Source organism: Piliocolobus tephrosceles, chromosome 2 (assembly GCF_002776525.5).
Source record: "Piliocolobus tephrosceles isolate RC106 chromosome 2, ASM277652v3, whole genome shotgun sequence".
In the NCBI taxonomy this organism is placed as follows: Eukaryota; Metazoa; Chordata; class Mammalia; order Primates; family Cercopithecidae; genus Piliocolobus; species Piliocolobus tephrosceles.
The window spans coordinates 72,442,156-72,466,097 of NC_045435.1; the positions used below are offsets into that span (position 1 = coordinate 72,442,156).

At 40.8% G+C, this 23,942-nt stretch overlaps 1 protein-coding gene across 13 annotated transcripts in view; it reads right to left on the reverse strand.

The window, feature by feature from the left end:
* ATXN7 (ataxin 7) overlaps positions 1–23,942 on the reverse strand; it is a 159,252-nt gene that overhangs the window by 64,726 nt on the left and 70,584 nt on the right. For all 13 annotated transcript variants that reach the window (XR_004228846.1, XR_004228847.1, XR_004228845.1 and 10 more), the window contains one exon: positions 4,246–4,350. Coding sequence is in view for 10 of the 13 variants with exons in the window: in XM_031935188.1 (XP_031791048.1) it covers positions 4,246–4,350 (105 nt within the window). In the remaining 3 variants the exon portion in view is untranslated. The remainder of the gene's footprint in view (positions 1–4,245; positions 4,351–23,942) is intronic.

A 23,942-nucleotide genomic window follows, 5' to 3' on the forward strand; every position in this document is an offset into this window, starting at 1 on the left:
CAGAGTGGACTGTATCTGCATCTGTGAAAGCAATGCATTCCAGCCAGCCAGTGTGTCAGAATCAGCCCAGGGAGCTGTTTAGAATGCAGATCCTGGGTTCTATCCCTGAAATTCCCATTCAGAGCATCTGGAGTTGGCCTTTGGAAGCTGCTCACTTAGAAAGCTCCTCTTTGATTCAGATGCACAGCAGGTTTGGGATCCACTGATTCGAATTATATTTTTAAATCTGAAATTAGCAGTAAGACAAACCTTACTCTTTTTTTTTTTTTTGAGACGGAGTCTCACTCTGTCACCCAGGCTGGAGTGCAGTGGCACAATCTCGGCTCACTGCAAGCTCCACCTCCCGGGTTCAAGCCATTATCCTGCCTCAGCCTCCCACGTAGCTGGGACTACAGGTGCCACGTAGCTGGGACTACAGGTGCACGCCACCACGCCCGGCTTATTTTTTGTATTTTTAGTAGAGACGGGGTTTCACAGCTTACTCCTAAAAATACTAAGTAACTGAAGAGAAATATGAGGCACACTGGAGTATTTTAAAACATTAAAACAACATCAAGAAATCATGGTATCACTATGTAGTTTCCAAGAAAGCAAACTATGCTATGAGAGCAATCAGACTGAAAAACTGGAAATGCCAAAATGGCACCACAATCATTCACCATCATTGCTCAAATGGAAATCCTAGTTAACTGTTAACTCCTCAAACTGCAGCTTGGCTAGCAAAAAAATACAGGGCTTCTTAACTACTCTTAATAATAGCTGCTCACCAATTCAGAATACTTTTACCACCAACACTGACTGACTTTACAAGACGTGCTGCCACTGTAGCATGTTTTCTTGTCCTGGTAGCAGTGGTTTTAAGGGAACTGCCTGCTGGAGTTTGTAGCAACTATTCATTTGTTCGTAAAAGTCACAGACAGATAACAGCAATATATGAATTCACAGAAGACTGCCAACACATTTTTGCCAATATCACTGAAAGAAAGTACCATCCCTGTTTTGGCAGCTAAATAAACTACAACAGTCACTCTGAAAGATTCTGAATTTGAAAACTTTTTTGTTAACTATGGAAAACAATAATGCAACAACTGGCTTTCTAAAAATGTCAACAAAAAAGAAAATGTTCCAAAAACAATCTTTCCTGTCACAACCCCTGTCCCCAAAAGATAGAAGAGACTGTGGCAGCACTGGTCAAGGTTGTTGGTCCTGGGAACCCTGTCCACCTCTCCTTTCCTCCAAGTGAGTCAGGGGAAGTCCCTCCAGGGCCACCACATGGTACCTCCCTCTACTTCATGCAGTTACTCTCCCAAACCCACATTCACCTCTAAACGTCTTGTCAATTCCACCAGCAGCCATCTCCTCCACTGCTGATTCGAAGAGGGCACTCCTTACACACTTCCCGGCAGAACACCTCCCTCAGAGCACTTGGCCCTCATCTTTCTGCCAGGAACTCTCCTCTCTCATATCTTTAATACTTCCCTTGTCACCTCAGCCTCCCACCTAGTGACTTTGTCAGTCACATCTCCTCCAAGCCTCAGGAGGCCCTGGAGTGTATTCACACTTTTCCATTTACATGTTTGAAGTTAACACCAACCCTTTGCTATTCAACAAGTATTTTACTAGGAGATACTGTGTGAGGGACGGAAAGGCAGGAAAGGAGAAAGACAGAAAAATGTGATTTTAAGATACTTTCCTGGCTGGGAGTGGTAGCTCATGCCCATATTCTCTGTACTTTGGGAAGGCGAGGTGGGCGAATCACTTGAGGTCAGGAGTTCCAGATCAGCCTGGCCAACATGGTGAAACCCCATTTCTACCAAAAATACAAAAATTAGCCGGGCATAGTGGCATGCACCTATAATCCCAGCTACTCAGGAGGCTGAGGCAGGATAATTGCTTGAACCCAGGAGGCAGAGGTTGCAGCCAGCCAAGATCATGCCACTGCACTCCAGCCTGTGCGACAAAGCAAGACTCTGTCTTAAAAAACAAACAAAAAAACCACTTTTTCCTACCCATCCACTGACATTCTAAGAGGGGAAATGAGAAGATTAAAAAAATAATTAATATAAATATGCTGTGACCAGTGAATAAAATGCTCCTAGAAGAGGGGACCAAGAGGTCCTCCTTCTGCCTAAGGAATCCACCAATTCTCTGGGGCACCACTAAGTCACATCACTTTGGTCCTAAAAAATCTGCAATAGGTCCTCACTGAGACGTCCAGAGCAGGGGACTCATGGGCACTGAGGCCCTGTGAGCTAGTCCCCGCCTGCCTTTGAGCTTCACTCATCCATAGGTGGGTACATCAATTCTGGCCAATGGTGACTCATGCAGCACATCCCAGAGAGCCTGGAATTTCCTGCTCCTGTGCTTGCTCACGTCCACCTTGTTGCCAACCTAGGGCCACCAAATATGGTTGTTCAGTGCACAAACTGTGCAGCCATATGTGGCAGCTCTGTCTGTCCCCACTGACACACCTCCCATTTTAGTGGATTACAAGTGATTTTTCCAAAATATTGTCTGTATTGTCCACAAGTCAGAAGCAGAGAAATGACATCTTATCCACCTCTGTACCTACTATAGTGCCTACCCCAGGTCTTCTTCTAGAAGCAGGAACTCAAATGATCTTTTTATGGTTAAATAAAGGATTTATTCCTTGAAAAAAATGGTGGAATGTTGCTTATGATGGTGTGACTCTTAATCCAACAACAGCAGTCTCAACAGCAAGATCTGTAAATTCTAACTTTAAAATGTTTCTTGGCTGAGCGCAGTGGCTCACGCCTGTAATCCCAGCACTTTGGGAGACAGAGGCAGGTGGATCACTTGAGGTCAGGAGTTTCAGACCAGCCTGGCCAACACGGTGAAACTCTGTCTCTACTAAAAATACAAAAATTAGCTGGGCGTGGTGGCGGGCGCCTGTAGTCCCAGCTACTAGGAATGCTGAGGCAAGGGAATTGCTTGAATCTGGGAGGCAGAGGTTGCAATGAACTGAGATCGCACCACTGCACTCCAACGTGGGCGACAGAGTGAGACACCGTCTCAAAAAAAGAACAAAACAAAACAAAAACAAAAGTATCTCAAAGCTATGCAGTCTTCCTAGCTCTACTGCCAGATCTTACTCTCAGTCCAGTGTCATCTCTTGCCTCTGAACTATTCTCCCTGCTTCTGCCCTTCTCCCAGAATTTATTCTCAGCAAATCAACCACTGAAATAGGACTGTGTTACTCTCTTACATAAATCCTCCGGTGCGCCCAAGCTGCTTCTTTGCCTGGCCTATGAATGATCAGGTTCCTGCTTATAATGCTGGATTCCTCCAGTTTCTACCTCCCTTCACTAAATACTAAATACCCTTCAGCCACACAGGCCTTCTTCAGTCTGTGTGCTGGCTGTTCCCTCTGCATTTTTAACGCTCTTATTCTAGATCGCTGCCTGAGTTGCTCCTTCTCATCATTTAGGACTCAGCTCCAGTGTCACCTCCTAAGATGCTTTCTTTAAACACTCTATCTATAGAAGAACCCCATTGTCACTCTCTATTGCAAGCTTGCATTTGTAGTAGTAAGAGCAACGAGGAAAAAACCTATAGTTATTTTTAAAGTGTATCTAGTTAGTTTTGCCTGCCTCTCCAGATAGACTGTAAACTCCACGGCAGTAAGAATCATACTACATACTCAATGCCTGAAACGAGGTAGGTATTCAAATACTTATGATTTGCTATTGAGCAAAACTGGTCAGAAAATCAAGGTTTTTAGAATCAGAATCTTATCTTAAACACTGTAAAGGCATTATGACAATGCCAAACAACTGTATTTGGACTCTGCAACAATTAACAACCAAAATTTAGAACTACTGAACTGAGAAGTTTCAAAATCACATTTCCTTTAAAAAAAAAAAAAAGCCCATGTATCCATAGTGTGAGTGTAATATATAATTTTAAAATCCACTGAATATACAACCAGGGGCTCTAGAAGGAAACAAACTGGTAACTATACTGATGTGACATTTTACAAGAGATTTTATAAACTATACTTTCTCTAATTTCAATAAAAGCCAAAACATTCATATCACTTTTAATAAAAATTTAAAAATACCCAACAACAATGGGTTGTTATTAACCCATTCAGTGAATTAAAAAGTCTACCTCCTGGTGGGGGAGGGACATTATGCCCTATGCATGCCATCACTGTTCCTTAGTTTAATCTTGCTTTACCTTTTTATCTTCTAATAACAATTTTTTAAATGGTTAAGCACTTACCATAATGTGATTGAAATGCCTGCGGTTTGACAACCTGATTACAGTCGTTACACACCACCAAGTAGAAATCATCATGGGCTGGACAGAAACCAAATATTGGCATGTCTGCAACACAGAAACAGAGCATCACTCACTCATTTGGTTCTGATTGATATAAAACCATTTTGGGAAACAATACTTTCTTTTTTTTTTTTTGAGATGGAGTCTTGCTCTGTCATCCAGGTTGGAGTGCAGTGGCGCAATCTCGACTCACAGCAAGCTCCGCCTCCCGGGTTCATGTCATTCTCCTGCCTCAGCCTCCCGAGTAGCCAGGACTACAGGCGCCCGCCACTACGCCTGGCTTATTTTTTGTATTTTTCGTATTTTGTATATATATGTGTATATTTTTTTTTGGTAGAGACGGAGTTTCACCATGTTAGCTAGGATGGTCTCGATCTCCTGACCTCGTGATCTGCCCACCTCCGCCTCCCAAAGTGCTGAGATTACAGGCGTGAGCCACGGCGCCCGGCCAGGAAACAATACTTTCTACAGGAGTTGCCTTATTATAAAGCATACCAGGACAAATGAACTGATGTGGTGTACCACCACTATTAAATAGAGAGAAATCAAATCAGGCTTACACAGACACTTTAAAAAGGGTTAAAGTGCACCAAAAATAATTATTATGAGGTGAAACAGACAATCTTTTAAAATGCAAACAATGAATACATTCGTACAATAAAGCAACATGAACTCTACCAAGAGTTAAGGGAAAGAATCTGCAACCATATAAAATGCTTCGTTCACAAAGCAGTACCATCTAATGATTTTACTTGTTTAACTGTGCATTCTATCCCAACTATTTGGTTCCTGGGTTCTGCGGAACAATTAACAAAGGGAGCAGAGATTTCACAGAGGAGTAAAATTGGTTTGCCAGCATGTCATGTAAAGAAAATTATTTTCATATATTTCTTCCAAGTCACAGCAACCTCTAGTCCTTTTGCTTACATACTGATGCCACCAGACAGACTGAACTTTAGTACAAACAGCATTTCATACATTAATCAGTTTGGTTACCAAAATAGGATAGGATATGAACTGTTTGTTTGTTTTAACAGTTAAGACAGCAACTTACTTAAATGCAAAAGTAAAATGAAACTATATGCATATACACGAAAACTGAAAGTAACTTGATACCTGGTAAATATGGTTAACTAAAACATCTCAACCATGAACAATTAATTATGAACAACAATTTGGGGAACAGAGCTAAAAGTTCAGATCCACAATCTAACTTTTTAAGCATTTCAAAATCGGTGGATTTTAAACAAGCATTTTACACCATATTCACTATTTAGAATATCTGCAATAAATGGATAATTAGCACACTTCAATTTAAGCAAATGTTTTAGTAGATCAAATAAATACCAAGTTTAAAGGACAAGGGGGAAGATCCAAAAAGCTGATTAGCGTCTGCTTTCTTTCCTATGAAGATTTAATTTCACACTTTCTCCAGCCTGGGAGATCCTGGTGGTTTTAAAGGGAGAAGAAAATTCCCTAAGGAGATGTCAAGTGATGATTATCTCTAAAATATCAAATTACTGATCTAGTATCTACACATGGCTATAGCTTGAATTTTCTTCAACAGTTTCTATTACACTGAATTGCACAGATAGCTAGCTATAATCTGAAATATACTAGAGTCCAGCATGATTTGGGGATGTACCTGCAGCACCAAGTAGTTTCTACATGCTACTATTTCATTTTATCCTCACAACTACCTAGGTAGATACCATTATATCCCTCCTCTAAAGAAGAGAAAACTGACTCACAGACAGGTAAAGTACTTTGTCTACGGTCAAGAACTGGAATTCAATTCTGATTTATAATGTGGCTTGGATTTCTTACCTCTTGCAGACCAGAGGAACAATGATATTAAGAGATTCCTTCCAGATTCCAATGTCAATAAAATGGAATGTCAGGGCTGACCATCTTTGACGGTATAAAATGATTAGATATGAAGCTTCCAGTAGACTACACACTTCTGTGACTACGCTTATTTAATAAAAAATAAGAGCCAAATAATACGCTATTTTCCTTGAAAGCCTGCCCACATTGAGTTAAATATAGTACATGTGGGAGAAGGGGAAAGGTTATATCTATGCAATGATATACTTGTAATAAGTCACCCAAGATTACAGTTTCTTGACATAACATTTCATTCTGAAAAATAAAATTTAAAGTAGTTTACTGTTAAGTTCCATATGCTTTTGTGCTAAATGCCTCTGATACATCTAAATTACAGAACTGGTATAACATTCATAATTTACAACTGAAAAGTGTAAGATATCAAATGAACAATTTCATTAATGAAATCAACTCAATTTGTTTTATTATTAGATAGCAGTTAAAATAGTATTAAATAAACTGTCTTAGTTTAGTTTTAGGTCTCTGCAATGCGCTGCTGGTGGTCTCTGATTTCCCTCAGTTCTGAATATAAAGCAATGTTACTTAAAATAGATCACTTTGCCAGATACCAGATTCTTCTGTGGACTAACCCTCTACCCCTTTAAAAATAAAGCAATTAAGAGAAATAGAAATTTAAACTGATCCTTTCAAATAAGAATTCAATTTGTCACATGATGTTTATCATGTACAAAATTATTCTTTTTTGCCCTGGTTCCTTTAATCCTTTTCTGAGACTTATGACTAGTAAAACTAAAAAGGTAGGGGTTATCTTGTAAGGAACCAAGAATCTATACTTCTGTAAAAATGTCTATTTCCTCAATAACTTAAGATCAATTGCAACTGATGATAAACAGCTGACATTTATTGAGAGACTACTACGTGCCAGGCCATATGCCAAGCAGTTCTTATATGGTTTTTCCCATTTATTTCTAATAGTAACCCTACAAAATAATCCCCATTTTACGTATGGAGAAACAAACTTAGTTAATATCACTCAGCAAGAAAGTAGCATAACCAGGACTCTCGTGTGTGTGACAGGAAAACTCAGTGCTCAATTTCTCATGAGCACACTGAATTTCTCTAAAAAGCATGCACACACATGCCCCCTCTGTGGAAAGAAACATGGTATACTTAAACCCAGTTCATTCTACCCTATGAAATGCAGTTCCTTGGGCCGGGTGCAGTGGCTCATGCCTGTAATTCCAGCATTTTGGGAGGCTGAGGAAGGCAGATTACTTGAGGTCAGGAGTTCGAGACCAGCCTGGCCAACATGGTAAACGCTGTCTCTACTAAAAATATAAAAATTAGTTGGGTGTGGTGGCAGACACCTGTAACCCCAGCTACTCAGGAGGCTGAGGTGGGAGAATCACTTGAACCTGGGAGGTGGAGGTTGCTGTGAGCCAAGATTGTGCCACTGTATTCCAGCCTGGGTGAAAGAGTGAGACTCTGTCTCAAGAAAAGAAAAAGAAAAAGAAATTGAGCTCCTTTTATTAAAACGTAAAGTAACTTTAATTTTAGCTTTCTGAATTCTTTACTTTCAGATATCCATATCTGGAAGTTAACTAGAGGATACAAAATAATTTAAATAAAATGTCTTCTTCAGAAAAAAAAAAAAAGGAGTTCTATATCCTTTTTCTGCACTGGGACATTCCAGGGGCCTTAGCAACAGGAACAGAGTGTAGAATGTTGTGGCAACAGAAATGAAATAATGTGTGTGTGAGGGACAGTATTATGTTCCTAAATATTTTAAAGCATAAATTCACAATCAACCCATCTGCAAATTAACATAGGGATCTTGCTCAAATGCTACGAAAAGCTTGATTTACGACAGAAAATAAAAATATCAAATAAAAATGAGTTCATTATTCAATTAAAAAGTTTACAAAATACACTTGTAATATACAACTTAGGCCATTAATTATGTACTTGAACATACAATTTAAAAATTGTAATTGAATTAATGGATTCTAAACAATTTGAAAGAATGGATTTTATTGTTGTATAAGCCCTAAATCTTTCTCAGGATTTAGGTCACCCCTATGTTCCAATTAGTGAGTGGGCCAGCACCCACATCTAGGCCATCATGTACTTTGGAGACCCCAGGCCAGCATACTAGGGAGGATTAGGTTTACGCACAAGGACACCTGAGCACATGTATGTGGAAACTTTAGTCACATGCAGAATGAAGTCCCTCTGCTAGAAACCATACCGCAAACCGTGGTGAATGTATTTACTTTGGTGTTGCTATCTCTATTTTCAGGACTTTGTTCAATAACAAGAAAACCTGAATGGTACTGCAAAGCATTTAACCTGCCCACTACCCTGCATGTCTCCCTTTTCCCACGCATCTCAAACTTCTACATGCCACTCCCACGTTTCTATCTCTAGCCCAGACTGCTCCCAAGCTCTGTCTAGTTTCACGTACCAGGCTGCCTACTAGACATTGCCATCTAGATGTCTTAATACACATTTCAAACAGAACAAGCATGTCCAAAACTTCACTCCTGACCCTTCTCTGCTCCTCACCCAACAACCTTCCCCATTTTGGGTAAATGATACTATTCATCCTCCAACAGCTCAAACTAAAAGCCCAGGTGTCATCTCCAACTCTCTTGTCCCTCATCACATTCAGGCCACTAGCAGACCCAGTAAGTTCTATTCTAAAACCTCCATCCACTTCTTTCCACTGCCATGGCCACCACTATTGGGCCTGCCACCAGCACCCTTTCAATGAACTCTGGAAGAAGTCCCCTAAGTAGTCTACAATCCTTTCCACAAGGCTGCCAGACTGATTCTTTAAAATTCCCCACCAGATCACACCACTCCTCTGTTTAAATTCTCTAGTGGCTTTCTACTCCTCTTGGAATAAAACTCCAGCCCTTACCCTGGCCCCCAAAGCCCCCAGATACGCGTGCACTTCCCTCTCATCCTGTTCCCTCGTCCCCCACTTCCCTCTCCTTGGCTCACTCTGCTCCACGCACTGACCTCCCTTCTCTCCTCAAAGAAATCTTTTCCCCAGGCAGGCTCTATGCTTGCACTTCACAAGATGCCTGGTGTATTCTCACACATCAGGTCTCAGCTCAGCTGTCACCTCTTCAAAGGGCTGTTCCTTCCCCCTCCCCAGTTAGTTACTCTCTATCACTGGCACTTTAAGCGCAGTGGCTAAGAATGTGGGTCAGTATCACTCTGAATCCTGGTTCCCTCGATCAAAAGAAACGCGACCTTGGGCAAGTTATATAATCTCTTCAAATATCACTTTTTTTTTTTTTTTTTTGGACACAAGATTTCTGTCGCCCAGGCTGGAGTGCAGTGGCGCAATCACAGCTCACCGCAGCCTCAATCTCCCAGGCTCAAAGGATCCTTCCACCTCAGCCTCCTGAGTAGCTAGGAGTAATCACAGGTGTGCACCACCAGGCCCAGCTAATTTTGTTTTATTTTTTGTAGAGACAGGGGTCTCACTACGTTGCCCAGACTGGTCTCAAGCTCCTGGGCTCAAGTGATCCTCCCACCTTGGCCTCCCAAAGTGCTGAGATTACAAGCGTGATCTAATGCGCCTGGCCAGCATTTTTTTCACGTATTGAATCGGGATGATCATAGTATCTACTTCACTGGGTACTTCAGAGGACAGAAAGACTAAGAGAGCTACTACACGCCAAAGTCTTAGAAATGCATCTGGCCCTAGTGTTCACTCAATGTTTGCCCACAGCCTGTGAGATAAAAGTCATGAATGTATTGGTCAGGAAACTAAGGCGCACAGGATTGAAATCTCACAAACTGGTATAGAGCATAGCCAAGGTTTAAACCCAGGTCTGCTGGACTCATAAGACCTGGCAATTTCCAGTATTCTCCCAGAATCACCTCCTCTATGCCGCTCCCACTGCCAGTGCCCAAGGTCAAGGTATGTGGCCTCTACTCACCTGAACAGGTCTCCTAATAAGGCCAGAGTTTGTTCCTCTTCCAGCCTCCTCCTCCCAGCTGCCTCAGTCCACAAACTTGTAAAGCAATAATGCCACTTCTCTATTTGAAGACCCCTACTGGCTTCAAAGTGGGGCTTGGACTCTGGACCTACTTCTCTGCAACAAGGCCCCAGCATTCTGGTCCCTCCCATCTCTCCAGCCTCAGTCAATATGCTTCTGCCTCAAGTCTCCTGGCATTCTCAGAACCTGTCTTGTTCTCCCACAATCCCTTCCTTTGGCCAGAACAGCTCCTACAGCACACAAAGCTATTCTCTCTGCTCTTTCTACAATTCCCACCGTTCAACAAGAACTAGTCCCAATGCCCTCTCTGCTGGGCTCCTACTCATACTTTTTATGCCTGCCATTTCAGCCCTTCACTCACTGATTTATGGTTTATGAATAAACATTTACAAATAGAAACCTCAGTAGTCCTGTCTGGACAGCAGACTCTTTACCTTGCCTAGCACAGAACCACAGAACCTGAGAAGTACCCTATCACTGTGTGTTTATGAAGTAAATGTCTGGCATTTGGAACTTTTCTGTAGCTTTCAGTTGCTCTTAGGATAAAAACAATGATCCTTGATCTGGCCCACCAGCCCTGAACAGCTTGGCCGTGCCTCTCTGCATCTGGTTACTCTGGGCTTGGTTTTGTTCCCGGAGCACACCACACTCTCTTGTTGCAGAACCCTGCGTGGTACTTGCTGTTCCTTTTGCCCAGAACTCAGTTACCCCAGACCTGTACCTGGTTTGTTGCTCTACTTCATTCAGTCTTAGCTTCAATGTTACTTCCCCAGAGACTTGGCTAGGCAGGGCTCCTAGCCAAGCACTATCTCCCATTTGTAATCATTCATCCAGCTGTGTGAGCCTTAACTTCCTCCCACTAGACTACATTCCATATCTATCTTGTTGACTGCTCTAGTGGCAGTGCCTAATGGTGCCTAACCTGGCTGACAGAAAGCAGCAATGAATATGTGCTAAATATTACTTGATGAATAATAATTGAAAGATTAAGTCCTTGTGATGCCACCATAAGTCAGAAGGTTATGATTGTGCCTTTATGTCATTTACTGACACATAGTCATCATCTGCTGGAATTGGGTATGCCATTCAGTGAGACAGAAGTTCAAGTTCAACAGTCTTCTCTGAAAACATTTTATATCTAGAGGCAGTTTCTAGTAAAATTTCTGTGTTTCAATGTCTGATTCTCAAATCTGCACATTGGCAAATTCTTTTGTGCTAGTGAATCCAGCACAGTGGCTAAAATAAAACAGGCAGCGAGACTACCTGTATTCAAATGTCTACTCTTCCTCTTACTAGCTATGCGAGCAAGGTTAAATTATTTAACCTCTCTGAATCTCAGTTGCTCTGTGTGTAAAATACAGTTAACAGGACCTGTGTTTCATAATACTATTGTGAAGACTGAATGAACTAATCCATGGAGAGTGCTTAGTACTACCGATAGTAATCACTCAATAAATGTTAGCTCAAGAAACAAAAACATACGTCGGGTGCGTTGGCTTACGCCTGTAATCCCAGCACTTTGGGAGGCTGAGGTGGGTGGATCACTTAAGGTCAGGAGTTTGAGACCACCCTGGCCAACATGGTGAAACTCCATCTCTACTAAAATTACAAAAATTAGTTTGGTGTAGTGGTACACACTTGTAATTGCAGCTACCTGGGAAGCTGAGGCAGGAGGACTGCTTGAACCTGGGAGGCAAAGGTTGCAGTGAGCTGAGATTGTGCCACTGCACTTCAGCCTGGGTGACAGAGCGAGATTCTGTCTCAAAAAAACAAAACCCAAAAAACAAAACCCACAAAATTGATCCACATTTTAGAAATGTCTGTCTCAAGGTCCCTGGCTCTTACTAATTCATGGAAGTCTGGTCTACAGTAATCCCCACTTATTCATGATTTTGCTTTCTAAGGTGTCAGTTACCTGTGGTCTGAAAATATTAAAATGAAAATTCCAGAAATAACGTCTTAAGTTTTAAACTGCAAGCCATTCTGAACAGCAGGATGAAATCTCGCACCATCCCATTCCATCCTGTCCAGGACATGAATCATCCCTTTGTCCAGTATATCCACACTGTCTACACTACCTGTCCATTAGTCACTTAGTAGTTATCAGATCAAATCCTGCTATTGTAGTACTTGTGTTCAAGTAATACTTATTAATTAATAATGGCCCCAAAGCACAAGAATAAGAATGCTGGCATATTGTTATAATTATCCTATTGTATTGTTAATTACTGTTGTTAATCTCTTCTGTATCTGATTTTTAAGTTAAGCTTTATCATAGGTATGTATGTGCAGGAAAAAAATATACATAGGGTTCAGTACCACCCTCAGTTTCAGACATCTACTGGGGATCTTGCACAGCATCCTCCGCAGATATGGGGGAACAACTATATACACCAATTAGCAATTGACTATTTCACAATGTGAGCTTAACTCTTAAGTGTTCTTGTGCTCCTACTGCTGGCCACACACTCCTCCCTGCAGGCCATGCAAGGGAAAGGTAGGGGAGGCATGCTGGAGCTCCAGCAACAGAGGGCCAATACTGCAAGCCAAGGGGACCCTATATCTCTCAGCAAAGAAACCACATGATCCAGAAGGTAACTCTGGCATAAATGTGTATTGACCTAGGTAAGGAAGGCGGCCCCCAAAGGCTGATGCAATGGAGTGAGACAGGAAGGGGTTATACAATGAAAATGAGTGAAACTATACAATGAAAATGAGTGAAACCAGACTGAAGACATGGTCTAGAGTACTCTGCAAAGAGCTCAGGAGACCATGGATGTGAGGTTAAGGCAGAGGAAAGAATCCAAAGATGAGTCTGTAGTTTCTTCCTTCTTTACTGCAGCTAATATAAACACATGAAAGGTTAAGCACAGAATAGAAGAACTTAAGTTTACTATGGCAATAGATCACAGAGGTTAAAATACAGCCTCTGGAGCCAGACTGGCTCTGTTCAAATCCCAGCCCTACCACTTACTGGCCTATACCTCAATCTTCTCATTTCTAAATGGGTAAAGTCAAAGTACCTACCTCGCAGGTTACTAGGACTAAACGAATATATGTAAATGCTTCAGACAGTGCCTCCTACATAGTACTTTGGAAATTCAAGACATTTTTATCATCTTCTTCACTGTTGTCCTTTGGTCTCTGAGCTGGCCGTGCTTCCCAGGGCCCGCTTTACACTCCCTCTGCTCCCCAGTAACCACAGTGATACTTTTAAATTATAAATGTCATCAGGCCCAATTAATCTCCTCAGTGGTTCTACAATGTAGTCAGAATAAAAATAAATACTAGAGGGCCCTGCCTAACATCGGCAACCTCAAGACACACTGCTCTCTTCAAACTCTCCACTTTGGCATTCTGAAATCCTTGACAATTATGCCAACCCCACTTCAGGCCCTGTGTTAATTCTATTCCCTCTGTATGGAATGCTTTGCCTGTCTGGCTCTAGACCTGAGCTCACATTTCACTGGAAAGACTTTCCCTGAACACCCAATTTAAGGCAGGTCCCTGTGGCTTCACACAATTCTCTCTTGTCGATCAGTTATTTCTTATTTGTTTTGGCTATCTTCTTCATTAAGATTTAAGCTCCATGAGGTCAGCGGCCACATGTGCACAGCACAGTACCTGGCACACATGTTTTCAACAAAAAAATTTGAGAATGGCCTCTGGAATAAGACTGAGTTCAAATCCCAATCCTATCACTCATTAGGAGTGTGACCCTTGGGCAGGTTACCCTGCTCAACATACTCATCTGTAAAATGGAGATAATAGCAGCAACCTTAAGGGTAGTTATGAGGATAAAGAGAATTACCACACACATAAAGCCTTTATAACTGTGTTTGGCATGGAGCATGTGCTATGTATGTAATACTATTACAATCATTTCTATTTTTACTATCAGTGGGATACACTAGCCACTGCTTCGATCTCTACTGGTCTGTAGCCACTACCTCTTGTCACACTATGTATTAAGTACTTAATGGGTGTCAGTTATTGTGGCAGGTATTCTAAATACACCATTCATTCATTTATGCACTGAATAAATACATGAATGGCTACTCTGGCTAGGCACTATTCAAGGTATTGGGTAAATATGTCAGTGAACACAAATCACAACCCTACACAAAAGGAAAAAACCCTGGGAAGTGTTAATACATATAACGAAAATAAAACAGTTTACAATTATGGAGTGCCTCCTGTGTTCCAGGGACAATGCTAAGTATTAACTCATTTTCACTTCTCAGGGTCAATATCCCTACTTTATAGAAAGCAAGTGAGGCAGCACAGAGAGGTTGCCTGACTTATGTCACAGAGTCAGTAAGCAGAGGAGCTGGGATGTGAAGGTAGGCTACTCCAAAGTACATGCTCTTTACCATCCTACTAGATGAGCTCCTTCACTGCTCAGTGCCCTTCCTGAATTATTCTCCACCTCTCCCAAGAAATCCCTGCTCTTCTGTCTCATTTCATGAAAAGTCAATCAAGCTATTCCCATCTGCTAGCAGACTCCTGCGGGTACCTCTGTACTGTCTGCTCTCACTGCTGCTCAAAGGTTTCCTGAGATGCTAGGACTGTCGGCTCCATTTCTAAGAAACCAGAGAGAAGTAGAAGGCTGGTTTCCACATAACAGGTTTTACTATAGTCAGTTCCAAATTTATTTCAACTGGTGACTCTGAATAGTCGGTAATCAAAAGTAGCATCGATGATATTTTTAAAGTTTTAAATTGCTGTTAAGTGAGCTTTAGTCTCAACTAGGAAAGGAAAAAAGTAGAATTTTATTTCCACCTTCCATAAGCACATCTCCCAGATTCATATTGTCTACTCCAATCGTTAAAGATAACTGGATTTCCCTTTGACCAAAAGATGTCAAATGATGGAACCAACTAGAGACCAATCAGCAAGCTGCTAAATGTATGAGGTCTGGCCCTGCGTAAACCAAAGCAGTCAATAAATATTGGATTTAAAGGGAAAAAAGTGAGATGTTTCAAGTAAAACGCAAGCAACAAAAACCACAGCAGCAGCTCCCAACCTTTTTGGCACCAGGGAACAGTTTCATGGAAGACAATTTTTCCATGGGACTGGGGCAAGGAGAGAATGGTTTCGGGATAAAACTGTTCCACCACAGATAATCAGGAATTAGTTAGACTCTAGGAGCGCACAACCTAGATACCTTGCATGTGCAGTTCATGATAGGGTTCACACTCCTGTGAGAATCTAATGCCACTGCTGATCTGACAAGAGGCAGAGTTCAGGCTGTAATGCTCACTCCTCCCCCTCTCCCAACCCACCCACCCCGTAGCCTGGCTCCTAACAGGTCACTGACAGACCAGTGCTGGTCCACAGCCCAGAGACTGGGGATCCCTGCACCAGAGGACCAAGGAGCTAGAAAGATGAAAATACTAATATTAATTACTCACTAATTACAAATGGCCAATATTATCATAGTGACCCCTAACAGGTAAGAGTTACAATGTTTACATTGTCATTGCTTGTACTGAAATTGAGATAAAATGCTTGGGATAGACTAGAGTAGGCAAGTATCAAAATCCTGAGGAACCTGCGTTGGGACTGGCAGGTGGGGCTACAACAGTGACCAACATGGCAGTACACATGACAGGTTGTCTCACGGGTTCCTTAAGCCACTCCTCAAAATACTTTCAGCAAATCCTGACCTCTCAAGTCAGAAAACAAGCTTTCAATGCCACGTGTCCTAAATCTGGAAGTGCCTACCAAAAACCTTATAAATCTTGCCTGTATCCCTACCATTTGGACAAGCGTGTAGTCTAGAGTAGGACACGGGCTCTAAGAGTCTATCACTTAGCTTGGTTTTGTAACCTCCAGCAATGTACTTAACCTCTAGGCACATCTAGGCACACAGTTTCTACATTTGAAAATGATAGTATCAACCTCAGTTGACTATTGGACTGAATGAAGTAATTCACGTAAAAAGTTGAGGTCTATATCTGTCTAAACACAGTAAGCAGAGTGTACACATAAGGGCTCAACAAAGAACAGTGTTTGTTACTATTACTATTATTGTGGTTCTGGTTATAATCTCATGACTCAGTTAAGAATACCATTCCTTCTTTTGTTCATTGCAACACCACATCTGCCAGGTATATTGTGTAAATTCCATAGCTCTCATTCAACTTAGAACAGAATTAATTATGAAATGGCATTGGCTACTGACCTGTCTTTACGTTTTTAAATGGTTGATGTAGCATTTATGTCTGCCATAAGGCTCCCAGCCTTGGCTGAGGGGCTGTGTGTGTGTGTGTGTGTGTGTGTGAGATGGGGCATGGCTTCAATGCTCCAGCAGGTAGTTTATGACTCTGCTTTAGCCTTCACTTCCTGCTTGTATACAGCCTCCAGATTGGCAAGAGGTGAGAGAGTAAGGCCTTCGCAGGTCCTTTCTGGGCATGTGCAGAACTCTACACATCCATGTGGTTTTCTGGATTCCAGGAGTATGGTGGAACTCTTTTGAAGTCCCCAACTGACAACTCATTCCCCAGTGTTTCCTATTTACTTTTCTGGTCAGCCTCTTGTTAGCCCCACTTGACATTACCATCACAAGCAACTGTGACAGTGAAGAATCACTGCTGAATTTTTTTTTTTAACACCCTAGGAATAGGTCACAGAATGAGCTCAGAGCTAGCCCAAATAAAGACAAGCCCTGAGAACAGGGCTTTTCAGGGAGCTACCAGATAAGTCAGTGACAATTCTCTGAAAATAAGGCTTTGGGGGAGCTCCAAACCTTTTGTCCCCTTCAGTGGCTGCTAGACTGCTGGCTTTCACAGCTACCCTAGTTGTAAAGCTGCTGGTTTTCAAAGTTACTGTTGAGTTGGGGAGGAGAGGTTGAAATAGGACAAGTTAAAACCCTACCGAATTCTCTGTACTTAGAGATTCTGCCATTTTTCTTGAATATATGCTCATCAGAACTTGCAAGCCTTTGCGGTTAATTTGCAGAATTCTAAAGAAGTTGATTTTGACGATTCTTGCCAGTGTTTTTATTGCTTTTATGGCAGAGCAGATTTTTGGAGGTCCTTACTCTGACATTCGTTAGTGCGTAATAGAAGCATTTTAATGGAGGATAATATCATCAGTTTGTTTATTATTATGTTCAACATTGCTTCAACTATAGTATGGAGAACGGAGGTGCTTAGTTTAAAAGTGGAAGTGAGGAGGTCAGTCAAGAGCTGTCTGCAGCAGTACAGGGTGAAAGACATGGGGGTGGCAGTGAGATGACAGAGAAAGGATTCCAAGATATTTAGAAAGAACTGTTGACATGACTTTGTAATAGCCTGGATACAAAGGTGGTGACGAGAAGGATGCCATGCTTCCCATCCTGCACAACAGGATGGATGGATAAGAGGTATCGGTCTCTGAGAAAGAATTCTGGAAGAATGCCAGGTCTGAGAATGAAGCACATACATGTGGGACATCTAGGTTCGAAGGGCCTCTGAGACAGCCAAGATACCGAAGAAGCCATCATCTTGAAGATTCTCCCCTAGTTTTAAGCAAATGTCTTATAAATCAAGTCCTAAAACTTTATTTCTTCCATATGCCAAAAAAAAAAAAATTTTTTTTAAAAGGCAAGGCACATACACTAAGTATAAATAATTCAAAGTCACCCAGGAATTTAAAATATGGTTCCAAGAATGATGAGAACCATGCATTAGTATCTGAAACTACTCATTGCTTACACTCAAGTGAATTAAAGTTTTCCCCCAAGGCAGCTTTATTTAAAGAGAAGTTACAATAAAAATAAAGATAAACCTCCTGTGTCTAAAAGATTCTGTTGCACTCATATACATCAATTTAATGCTTTCATTGATGCTTGTGAAAACAATTCAAATCAGACTCCTTCACTTTTCCACTCATTCCATAAATACTCACGGTGCCTCACAGTTGACAGCATTTGGTCAGACCAGGTCCTATAAGGGTGAACTGTTCTTTTGGTTTTAATGCCACCTTCTCTGAACATTGTACCTTTTTAGCTCTGAATGCATTTTCTTTAGGTCTCACTTTATGCATAAAACCCATCTGTACAGCTGCTTTCTCTGGTTTGGAAAGAGGAGGGGAGAGATTTGTAAGGCAACACTGAAGAGGGGAAAGGGGAATGTTAACTGCTAGTTAATTACTTCTACTCCTAATCCTTCTTAATATTACAAAGGCTTTTTCTGTTTAAACAGATTAGGTGCAGTTTATTACCACTGGGAAATACTTAAATGCAAGTTTGTTTTGACTGTTAGTTCATTTGCTTATTTCTGTTTCAAAAACTAGAAGACCTAATGGCAATACTTTCACGAGAAAGTATCATGCATTCTCTTATTTCAGTTTTACTTCTTCAGACTTTGCAGTTTCACTATTTGTCCTTCCAGGGGAACCAGGTCAACATACCTGAACAAGGTACTCAAAGCACATTTTACCACAATCATATACAAAAACATATGTGGTTGGCAGATAACACCTTGACCAGCTGAAGTTCAGATTGATGTCTCAACCTAAAACACCTATTTCTCCCCAGATTTGTTTTGAGTGCTTCTAAAGCAGAAGGTCAGGCAAATGTTTAAAATACAATGTAACAACAACAGCCACCAGGTCAAACATTTATTGAGCACTTAATGGGCCAAACAGTGTGCTAAGTACTTTACATGCTTTATGTTATGTAATCCTTGCAACCCTGTAGCACAGGTACCATTCTTAACCCCAGTTTACAAATGAGGAAACAGGCACTGAAAGATCAAGTAACTTGTCCAAGATCACACAGCTGACAAGAGGTGGGGCTGGTGTTAAAGGTTAAAACTAGTTGACTCCTGATCCCAGTACCTAACCAGCATGCAATGATATGTCATTGGTTACAAAGCTTCATTCCTTCCTCCAACACATACTTACTAAGGGTCCTACTATGTTTCATCTCCAGGGAAGAGTAAACAAGTAACTTAAAAATTCAGCTCTTATAGAAGTGACCCAGCTTCTTACGTTACAAATATTGTTTACTTTAAGACACTTGTGTATGTAAAACTATTCACATAAGTTACTTTATACATAATACTACTTAAAATTCACCACTGGCCTAATAAACCTCTATTACCGCAAATTATGGTATACAAAAAAATTATATTGAAAATGATTTGAGTAGGGGTTGAGTTTCAAATATGTTCAACTGAGGCATAAAGCATTCAAGTTATTTTTGAAAAAACTCATGTGACAATCCACATTTCCTCCCCACATTCAGCACTTAAAGACAACAAGAAAAAGGAACTTTATGGGCTAATAAATGGAAACCAACAGAAACTATTCTTTTCCCCTACTAAGCCTTTAGTCTATTTTATTTTTGTTAACATATTTTCTGTCTTCCCTCATTTCTGAAAAACGGTCGACACACTGCCTTATTTACGTCCATGCTTATCAGTAATGACATGGCCATATCTCTACAAACAGTTGGTTAATTAATTTGTACCCCCATCTTCTGGCAGCCTGCCTATGCAACTGATCAGCAAAAATAATTACACTAGGCTAGTCAGGAACATTTTCACTCTTATTTTTTGACTTCTTATCACTGAGCTTGTTGCCTTTCTTTAAATGAGTTTCAGTTGTAGAACACTTACAAATTAGATTGTGGTCATTTGAAAATTTTAATGTTTTCATTCTTTACTATATCCTGAATATTCCACTGGGACTGAAAGGGGCAGACTAGAAAATGGACTAACCAGTCAAAGGTACAAAATATGGGCTGAGCAGAATCATGGATAAAGAAAAATCCAGCTGTATTCCAGGGGAGATCATTATCTCTTTCATTATATTATAATCTGAGGTTAAATCTATCAACAAATATTTACCTAGAACCTATCACAGGCAGTCCCCCCTACTTTACTACACAAAACCATATATGAGAAAGTCAAACAGGAGGTTATTAGGATCCTGTATGCCCCACCTCAAATCACAAAATTTCTAATTAGATCTCACCTTGGGGACTCAGTCTGCAGGGATGTATTTCTAGCACTTCAAAGGTAAACACAATAGTCTCTTGACTAGCCTAAGACCACCTAACGGATAATTGAGGTCATAACTTACTGCATGTCTAATGATTTTCCTCTGTCTTGATTTTAGTAGCAGGGTTCCATTTTAAGGGAGGATTCAGTTGGCTAAAGTCAGCTAATATAATCCTTGAAAATTTCTCAGACACCACATGGAGGCCAACCAGTTAAGACCTACACAGTAAGTTGTGTGACTGATATTAGCACAGATGGCTGTTTCAACCAGACGAGATAGCTGGCTTGCATTTAGGGGCCTCATTGTATGAAAAAAAAATCCATATAATTAAATACCAGAATCACAGGATAATGTGATGCTTATACTTTGAGAGACTTGCAGGAATTGAGACTGAATAAGGGAAAAGTGATTAATGTTCCACAATTATTTGTGTTTACTATTTTTTTTTTGCATGAAATTTTTATTTTTTTATTTATCTTTTATTATACTTTAAGTTCTAGGGTACATGTGCACAGCATGCAGGCTTGTTACATATGTATACTTGTGCCAAGTTGGTTTGTTGCACCCATCAACTCATCAGCACCCATCAACTCATCATTTACATCAGGTATAACTCCCAATGCCATGCCTCCCCTCTCCCCCCTCCCCATAATGGGCCCCAGTGTGTGATGTTCCCCTTCCCGAGTCCAAGTGATCTCATTGTTCAATTCCCACCTATGAGTGAGAACATGCGGTGTTTGGTTTTCTGTTCTTGTGATAGTTTGCTAAGAATGATGGTTTCCAGCTGCATCCATGTCCCCACAAAGGACACAAACTCATCCTTTTTTTATGGCTGCATAGTATTCCATGGTGTATATGTGCCACATTTTCTTAAACCAGTCTGTCACTGATGGACATCTGGGTTGATTCCAAGTCTTTGCTATTGTGAATAGTGCCACAATAAACATACGTGTGCAAGTGTCTTTATAGCGGCATGATTTATAATCCTTTGGGTATATCCCCAGTAATGGGATGGCTGGGTCATATGGTATTTCTAGTTCTAGATCCTTGAGGAATCGCCATACTGTTTTCCACAATGGTTGAACTAGTTTACAATCCCACCAACAGTGTAAAAGTGTTCCTATTTCTCCACATCCTCTCCAGCACCTGTTGTTTCCTTTTTAATGATTGCCATTCTAACTGGCGTGAGATGGTATCTCACTGTGGTTTTGATTTGCATTTCTCTGATGGCCAGTGATGACAAGCATTTTTTCATGTGTCTATTGGCCACATGCATGTCTTCTTTTGAGAAATGTCTGTTCATATCATTTACCCACTTTTTGATGGGGTTTTTTTTTTCTTGTAAATTTGTTTGAGTTCTTTGTAGGTTCTGGATATTAGCCCTTTGTCAGATGAGTAGATTGCAAAAATTTTCTCCCATTCTGTAGGTTGCCTGTTCACTCTGATGGTAGTTTCTTTTGCTGTGCAGAAGCTCTTTAGTTTAATTAGATCCCATTTGTCAATTTTGGCTTTTGTTGCCATTGCTTTTGGTGTTTTAGACATGAAGTCCTTGCTCATGCCTGTGTCCTGAATGGTATTACCTAGGTTTTCTTCTAGGGTTTTTATGGTATTAGGTCTAACATTTAAGTCTCTAATCCATCTTGAATTAATTTTCGTATAAGGAGTAAGGAAAGGATCCAGTTTCAGCTTTCTACTTATTGCTAGCCAATTTTCCCAGCACCATTTATTAAATAGGGAATCTTGTTTTTCTCAGGGTTGTCAAAGATCAGATGGCTGTAGATGTGTGGTATCATTTCTGAGGACTCTGTTCTGTTCCATTGGTCTATATCTCTGTTTTGGTACCAGTACCATGCTGTTTTGGTTACTGTAGCCTTGTAGTATAGTTTGAAGTCAGGTAGCGTGATGCCTCCAGCTTTGTTCTTTTGACTTAGGATTGTCTTGGCAATGCGGGCTCTTTTTTGGTTCCATATGAACTTTAAAGTAGTTTTTTTCCAATTCTGTGAAGAAAGTCATTGGTAGCTTGATGGGAATGGCATTGAATCTATAAATTACCTTGGGCAGTATGGCCATTTTCACAATATTGATTCTTCCTATCCATGAGCATGGTATGTTCTTCCATTTGTTTGTGTCCTCTTTCATTTCACTGAGCAGTGGTTTGTAATTCTCCTTGAAGAGGTCCTTTACATCCCTTGTAAGTTGGATTCCTAGGTATTTTATTCTCTTTGAAGCAGTTGTGAATGGAAGTTCATTCCTGATTTGGCTCTCTGTTTGTCTGTTACTGGTGTATAAGAATGCTTGTGATTTTTGCACATTGATTTTGTATCCTGAGACTTTGCTGAAGTTGCTTATCAGCTTAAGGAGATTTTGGGCTGAGATGATGGGGTTTTCTAAATATACAATCTGCAAACAGGGACAATTTGACTTCTTCTTTTCCTAACTGAATACCCTTTATTTCTTTCTCTTGCCTGATTGCCCTAGCCAGAACTTCCAACACTATGTTGAATAGGAGTGGTGAGAGAAGGCATCCCTGTCTTGTGCCAGTTTTCAAAGGGAATACTTCCAGTTTTTGCCCATTTAGTATGATAGTGTTTACTATTTTTAAGGTACTTTCTGTAAGAAAATACGGTAGTGAGCAAAACCCTGCCCTCATGGGACTTACATTTTAACATCTTAGTTGATTCATACCTCCTATTCCAGCCGTATTTCAAAACAATATACATTGAATGACTGGTAAAATTAGCCACACTATTTTTCTTTCTTTACAGCATACAGTACAATTTGCCTAAGCTAACCACTTAAGATGCAACCCTGCTACATAAGGTTCAACATATCTGCTTGTCACCAGCATTTGGACATTAGTTTGTGCTGTATACTCACTTTTATAATGAGCAAAATGCATTAAAACAATCAAATAACCACTCAAACTCATTGCTGAAAGGGCAAAACAGTGACTATTGAAAAAAACACTGTTGGTACTAATATCATCATGTGAAAGACTGTACTGTTTGTTGTCGTGAGGTGTATAAAGGTCCAAAACCATATGAAAGGCAGTTTAAGCACATCATCACAAAACACAGGAAAGTGCAGACTGTTCAAAAGTTTAAGGCAGTATGGTCCAGTCACTGAGCTCACTACTGGGGGTGGGGGGGCGGGGGGAAAGGCACCATATTATAGCCTTTGCCCACAAGGAGCTTCCACTCTGGTTGCAAAGCCCAGATATTCACAGAGACACCACATTCCTTAATGTGAAAGCTGACATCACGTGTGTGAGAATAGCTTTGGGGGTAATATGTTTTTTAATGTACCCTTAAACTTCACAATCCATTCTGCTTTCAGAAATACTAAAATAAGGGAAAAGCAGGCATCTTGGAAATCAGACTATACAGTACGAGAGCTACTCTGGCACTTCATAGGTGTCACTGTGCAATACCAGTGAAACTCAAGACAGGGAGACAGTGCTCCCCTTGGTAGCCACCCCAAATAATTCAGTTACTGCAGGGCCACAAGAATCTCAATAAGTGATCTATTCCATAATGCGACTGTTGAGAAAAGAACTAGCACTCTTTCAATGGTGGAAGAGTAGCAGCATCAACATTCACTCATTCATTCATTCATTCATTCATTCCCTTTAGTAAGCAACTACTGTGCAGTAAACACTGCAGAACATTTCTACATACCAGGCACTGTGCTCAGGGCTTTCTAAAGATTAAAGTTGTGGTTTTCAATCAGGGGCAATTTTGCCCCCAGAAACATTGGCAATGTTTGCAGACATTTTTGGTT